Source organism: Tachysurus fulvidraco, chromosome 8 (assembly GCF_022655615.1).
Source record: "Tachysurus fulvidraco isolate hzauxx_2018 chromosome 8, HZAU_PFXX_2.0, whole genome shotgun sequence".
NCBI classification, from domain to species: Eukaryota; Metazoa; Chordata; class Actinopteri; order Siluriformes; family Bagridae; genus Tachysurus; species Tachysurus fulvidraco.
In genome coordinates, this window is record NC_062525.1 from 13,587,211 (window position 1) to 13,594,247 (window position 7,037).

General features: G+C 37.7%; 1 protein-coding gene across 1 annotated transcript; it reads left to right on the forward strand.

Annotated features, from left to right (window-relative positions):
* The first annotated feature begins 125 nt into the window (after positions 1-125).
* Positions 126-5,723, forward strand: dhrs7cb (dehydrogenase/reductase (SDR family) member 7Cb). Its single transcript, XM_027177701.2, has 7 exons — positions 126-286; positions 1,104-1,257; positions 1,816-1,928; positions 2,884-3,094; positions 3,198-3,290; positions 3,428-3,589; positions 4,805-5,723. Exons 2-7 carry the CDS (start codon positions 1,104-1,106, stop codon positions 5,014-5,016), a joined length of 945 nt encoding a protein of 314 aa, XP_027033502.1. The 5' UTR covers positions 126-286; the 3' UTR covers positions 5,017-5,723.
* Positions 5,724-7,037: the final 1,314 nt, after the last annotated feature.

The window sequence follows — 7,037 nt, forward strand, 5'->3', positions numbered from 1 at the left end:
AAACTTCATTCACGGCTTTAGAAATGTTATGTAGGAACCGTTTGTTCTTTGTTTGGTTGTCATCCACATACCTAAGCTTAGCTAGTGTGCACAACACACATGAAAACTACCTGACTCAGCCAAATGCTATTAAAAGACACCAGATCCTAACAGGCTCTTCGTGGTGCCAGACAGAGCGAGAGCCTGGGGACTGTGAATGGACAAGGGCGAAGAAAAGGTTTAAAGCTGGTTACCTAACCAGAAACCTCTGACTTTTCCACAGGGAGCTTATCTCCTCACATGCACTGTAAGTGGACTGAAAATACGATTACAACTCCGTGTGCCTGTGTGTGTTTATATTATTTGCATGTCCACAAGTGTATGTGTGTTCTGTGCATTTCAAAATCAGCAGAAAAATAAAAATAAAAACAAAAATTTTAGTGTATTATCAAGAATACTGTGAAATATCTACAGAATGTAGATAATGGAAAATCACTTTCCTTGAATATCCAGTATGAGGAGCTGACATACAGTGTGGCATTCAGGGCAACAGATTAGTGTAGGGCAATGTATATTTAGAACCTTTCCTCAGCCACGCTTTACATGGAAATAATGACAGCCATGCTATCAGAATAACCCCACCAAATGCAGATAAAAGATAAAACTAGTTTGAGCAACCGTTAATCATATCTTGTCTTGTGATTGGGGCACTTTGCACTTGTTTCATTGGTGTGCTGATTAGATCACAGATATGACCACAGCAATAATTTGTTAAAGAAGTGCTGCTTCGTAGATTTGTCATATTGTATATATTACGTGCAACACTATTACTTTCAAGCAAATGCGATCGAATGACAACTTTCATAGAAATTAAAAAAGAAAAAAAAAATCAGTCCAAAGCTATTAAAGTGTTAATTGACAGAGATTCAAAATAAGAAGAAATGTATAGTATAATCAGGGATCAGTCTGAATGTGGAAGAAGTCCAAAATTCCTTTAAAATAAATAGGCCACTGATCGTTGAATTAATAATGAATTCATTTAGCTTAATTTATTGTGTGGTTGTCTTGTCATGTTATTACACCAGGAATCTTTACATTTTTCTGTTGCTTTTCTATTTCCAAAGATGGCTGTCCCATTTGTGATGGTGTTGCCCCTGTTGGTGGTGGTGTTCTCTGGAATCTACTACCTTTACAATGAGGTCATCCACTTCATGTCCAAATCCATAGTGCGGAACAAAGTGATGGTGATTACAGATGCTGTATCTGCGATGGGAAGTGGTAATGCTCACTAATAAAACATCTTCTCTGTCCTCTTCTTTATTATTTTTCTCAACCGTTGCATCTACATATTGGTCTGTCTGCATGTGTGTGTGTGTGTGTGTGTGTGTGTGTGTGTGTGTGTGTGTGTGTGTGTGTGTGTGTGTGTGTCTTTACTTTTAAACATTTAGAATAGAAAAAATAAAGGATTTATTTCTCCATTACCACTATCTATCTATCTATCTATCTATCTATCTATCTATCTATCTATCTATCTATCTATCTATCTATCTATCTATCTATCTATCTATCTATCTATCTATCTATCTATCTATCTATCTATCTATCTATCTATCTATCAATGTCTAACAATGCTTATTCTGTATAATGTATGGCATAATATTAAGTCACCTCTCTCTGTCTCTCTGTCTCTCTCTCTCTCTATCTATCTATCTATCTATCTATCTATCTATCTATCTATCTATCTATCTATCTATCTATCTATCTATCTATCTATCTATCTATCTATCTATCTATCTATCTATCTCTTTCTCTCTCCATCTCTCTCCTGTGATTCAGAGTGTGCCAGGCTGCTGCATGAAGGTGGTGCACAGTTGGTGTTGTGTGGACCCAACTGGGATAAGTTGGAGTCTCTCCAGGACTCGCTGTGCAGTGGCTCGGACCCCAGTAGAGTGAGCAAGACTTCATAATTTTACCCACATACCTAATTCTGATGTCTGAACTCATACATAAGATAAAAAGACAGGAAGACAACAAGGCTGCAAACTCTGACCGTGTGTCACTGTCACCTTTTTCCTTTGCTTTGATGAACAATGGCAGGATATCCTCCTCCCTGACAGCTTGCTGTCTCCTATCTAACAAATTCCAGGACTCCTCATAGATATTATTGCCATTTCCCTCATCTCAGGTTCAACAAACATGACTAGAGCCGATTGAATTTCAACTGATTTTGATTCAGGAAGACCTGTAGAAATAAAATGATCACTAGCTCCATCATATTCATGCTATAATTATTCCATCCAGAAATATTGGCACCCTGAGTATTTGCCCAGAAAATATAAATATAACTAAAGACATATAGTCCAATGAATGGGCTAAGCTTTACATGTATTAAGCTTTACATGGCACAAATAACTGTCCTGAACCTCTTCCTGCAAATTAAAATTGACTTATATATGCCAATTATTTTTATACCACCAGGAAACAAGATATGGGGAAAGATAGCAATTTTTCACAGATGACACTTTGTTTGGATTTATTTTAAATTAGAAATTTATTTTAAATACTTCTAAGCTGAGAAAATGATTTATGTTGGGGAAACACTGTTAGAAAAAAATGGTCTTTTATAAGAATGCCTAGTTGTTAGTATAAAAGTTTGTATTTGCAGTCATGTGCAGTCACTTTTTTCCAATTATTAATTGTATTTATCATTTATCAAACATTACTAATTTCCAACGAACCCCATCAAATATAATTGCTGCATTGTAGGATTGAAAGTTTCTGTGAACTTTGAGCCCATCAGTCTATTTTCGTTTCACATGGGGCCCATTATGACTCGTTCCACCCATTATAATGGTTTCTGGTTTATATCTCTCTGGGGGCTGTTATCTCTCTTTCCTTTTGAAGACCTTTCCACCCAAGTTGGTGTTGCTGGATTTCAGTGATATAGACAGCATGGAGGATGTGATTACAGAGATCAGCGAGTGCTATGGCTACGTGGATGTGCTGATCTGTAATGGCAGCATGAAGGTCAAAGCCCCAGTACAGAACGTTTCACTGGAGATGGACAAAATCATCATGGATGTCAACTACTTTGGGCCCATCACTTTGGTAAAGGGTACGAGTGTTCGAACCTTAATGCCACTTATTCAATACGTCACAAGACATTTTTGCTACTTTGTATGTGCAAGTCTGTTAGAATGGTATTTTCATGTTACTAGGTATTCTGCCGTTAATGATTGCCAGGAGAACGGGTCATTTCGTAATTGTCAACAATATCCAAGCGAGACTTGCTGTCCCATTTCGCACCTCCTGTAAGATTTTAATATTTTAATGTCTGAAAAGAAATTGCACTATTAATCAAACCCTCCCAAAATACTACATAATACCTCCATGATGTACAGTTTTTCTGAAATAAACCTTAATTTTATTTTTTATTTTTTTGCTTGAGACGCCGCCTCCAAGCATGCAGTGCAGGCCTTCTTTGACTGTCTGAGAGCAGAAGTGGAGGAGTACGGCATTTCTGTCACTACAATCAACCACACGTTCATCAACGGTACAACCCAGGAAGCCACCCCCTCCCAGTCTCAGCCCACCAATGCCCTGTGGGCATGTGAGTAACACACCACTACACAAAAACATACAACAAAGCAGCATGACCATTCCGGTTACATTTCATGCAAAGTCTTAAAAGGCATATGCCGGTTTTTCTTCATACCTCTATGGCAAAATATGCCAGAACAAACTCTAATATTTGTTAACATGTTGCAATCTGACATCATTTATCCACTGTGACGTACAAACGGAAGAGATTACAATCCGATCACAGAGCTCTGTTCATGGATTCAACAGTGGGCAGTGATGGGATTCAAAGTACCCAGATTTAAAAATTTTATCCATGAAAACTAATACTCACTTGTTTCAACTCCTAAATGTCATATTAGTGATTCATAATCTGAAGAGTGGAAATTTCTGCTTCTTCAGTCCTGGAAACTAGCTTGTTAGATAACTGCTAGTGAGTTAGCTCATGCTTGTAAAAGACACCAGTTAGATTTTAGTATTTTTTCTCTCCTACTGTCTTTTTTTCTGACTTACTACACTGTGGCTAAATCTACCAAAATATATCATGTAAACCAATAGTTAGCTACATTAGATAGCCAGCGTATGAAAAAGATAAACACAAAATAAACAAGGCTAGGTAGCTATTTAATGTTATAATATGTTTATAATATAGCTAATATTATAAAACAAGGCTAGGTAGCTAGCTAATATTATACTATTCTAGATAAATTATAATAGCTAATATGGTAATAGCTAATATGTTCTGGTAGCCTAGTGTTTAAGGTGTTGTCCTGACAGTTACACTACTGCTGGGCCACTGAGCAAGGCCCTTAACCATCAGCTGTTTAAAAAATTATATGCAAATGTAAGTTGCTCTGGAACAGGGTGTCTGCTAAATGCTTTAAAAGTAATGTACACTCTGAGCACACCATTAGTACTTTTGCTTGGTGCCAGAGTGGTACCATTAAGCATATGTACCTATATATATATATATATCTTTAACTTTTAAAAAAATAATTTAAGGCACAAAATTGGTCTAATGATGCATCTCTAAAAGCCTATAATTAAAGATTTATCATATGCACCTTCTCGGATTAATGATTGTATGACTCCTGTCACAGGGATACCCTTATTTCCTATCATCACAACTTCACCATAGAAACAGGTTTTGTTTCTAAAAGTAACAAAAAAACATTAATGCATGGCATCATTGAGGGTCCATAATTCCATACTATCCCTGCCTCACCTCATTGCTCTCCTTCTCTAGACATTTTAAGCAAGCTAACCACTCATGGTGTGAGCCCTAAAGCCCTGGGTAGTGAGATTGTGCGAGTGGTGAACCGGAGGAGTAGAGAGGTGCTCCTAGCTCACCCCATCCCCTGGGCTGCTCTCTACATCCGCTTGATCGTGCCCAGCTTCTTCTTTTCTGTGGTCGCAGCAGGGGTGAAGGACTCAGCTATGAATCAGCAGCTGAAATAGATCCATACATCACATGCTAGTGAATGACTGATTGACTGATTGACTTCCTGTAACAATGTGTCATTAAAACATGTTTTGAGCTATAATTCTCGCATTGACGTATAGCCTGATGTAATACAGGAACAATGCTGATCTGGAGGAGGAGGTTTAAAGGCTTAGTACTTAGACTTATGACCTATTTGCTTTATTTGGCTAGTAAAATACCACATGCCACAGTATCTGCCCTAAATATTTTTGCATCTTATAGATATTTTCAAAGGCCTCATATTCACATTTTAGATCTAATGTTTTCATGCTGGTCTTCTGTCTTCTGGCTTATTCGTTTTGGAAATTTTCACCAGTAACACACACACACACACACACACACACACACACACACACACACACGCAAACACACACACAATTTAATATCTGCCTTCAGCTGCATGCTGACAGTCTCACTGGCAGAGATGAGCTCCTTCGACTTAAGGCCATAAAAAGCAAAACACGTTTGCAGAATCCTACAGATGGCGCTATTGGATTTTTATGTTGCAATACTGGGACAAACAAATTACTGCCACCTACTGAACAGTTCTCATTTATAACCAATTTGGAAACAATGCACTCTATGCTTTACTGCATGATATTATATGATGATTGTGACATGCCTTCTTTCATGCAGTAAAAAAAGAAAAAAAAACAATAATAAAATGTTGGTATTTTCCGTGTATTTTTGTTGGTATCTCTTTACATGTGTTCATTTGGTCTCCTATCCAAGATGGCGCAGCAGATGGATGCAGTGTCGAGCTCTCCTATTGTTTTTCTGCTTTTGTTAGTTTCCTGTCTTTTTTTTGGACCATTACAGTCTGGTTAGGTTCAGCCACCAAATCAGAAATCACTAGGCTGTAACAGACTGTTAAAACAGTTGAGAGGATTATTAGTGTGCCCCTTCCCAACCTACAGGACTTGTACAACTGCAGAGTGAAGAAATGGGCAGGTAACATTATCAGAGACCTCTCCCACCCCAGACACAGTCTGTTAGCTCTTCTGCCATCAGGCAGACGTTATAGATCACTACGCACTAAACCATCTAGTCACAAGGACAGTTTCTTCTCACAGGATATTTCCATTTTGAACAACTAGCACACCCACCATTACATGCCCCGTCTGTTAAAGTGCAATATTCAGTAGAGTGCAATATCTTCAACTAGAATACATATTATATTTTTCTATGGTTATATAAATGTACAGTATTCACAATTGTAATATATCTTTTTACCCTTTAGTCTATGTTTAGAAATGCATACGCTATGTTTACTAGAGCTCCTGTAACCGCTTGGCTAATAAATATGATTCTTTTGATTCTGAGTATAAACAGTACCAAAATTCAACTCGCTAATGGGACACAAATCCAATCCAAACATAAAGATGAGAAATTTAGAGTTAAAGAATTCACTTCGGGGTTCAGCAGCAGCTCTCTGACAGTCTTGACTTTTTGGACAGAATCAATGTACTATTAATAACTTTGAAGAGTGATTATAGGAATATTTTCACAGAAATCAGGTATAAGCAAACACAGGAGGCTTTCACAAAGTGGCGTAAACATTGTGGACACTGTAAATACACTCTCACCAGTCCTAGCTGGTAGAACTACGTAGCCAGGCTGATTGTATTCATTATTATCAGTAAGATTAAATTAAGATTTCATTCTGTTTATGTGAAAGATTAATGTCTTCACTGTAGCAAAGTGTGACATTGCATTGCATTTTAGCAAATGTCCCAAAAATAAGATTACATGTTAAGCTGATTGATATCATATAATGCAGCACCAATGCCTCTGCAACTGCAGGCATCAGGTCTTTAAGATCAAGAAGGATGGGTGCTATTGAATTGAAGATAGACATACTCATACACATGCCAGAGTATCAGCCATTTATTTTCATTACCGCTTATGGCAGGAGCCCAGGGGACTTGGGACAAAGTTGGTGCACAATTTCACACACACACACACACACACACACACACACACACACACACACACA

Excerpts from the sequence above, each read along its gene's own strand:
- dhrs7cb (XM_027177701.2), top strand. The coding sequence starts at position 1,104 with ATGGCTGTCCCATTTGTGATGGTGTTGCCCCTGTTGGTGGTGGTGTTC. Across the intron at positions 1,929-2,883 it reads GTGGCTCGGACCCCAGTAGA|ACCTTTCCACCCAAGTTGGT; the intron begins GTGAGCAAGACT and ends TTCCTTTTGAAG. Across the intron at positions 3,095-3,197 it reads GCCCATCACTTTGGTAAAGG|GTATTCTGCCGTTAATGATT; the intron begins GTACGAGTGTTC and ends TCATGTTACTAG.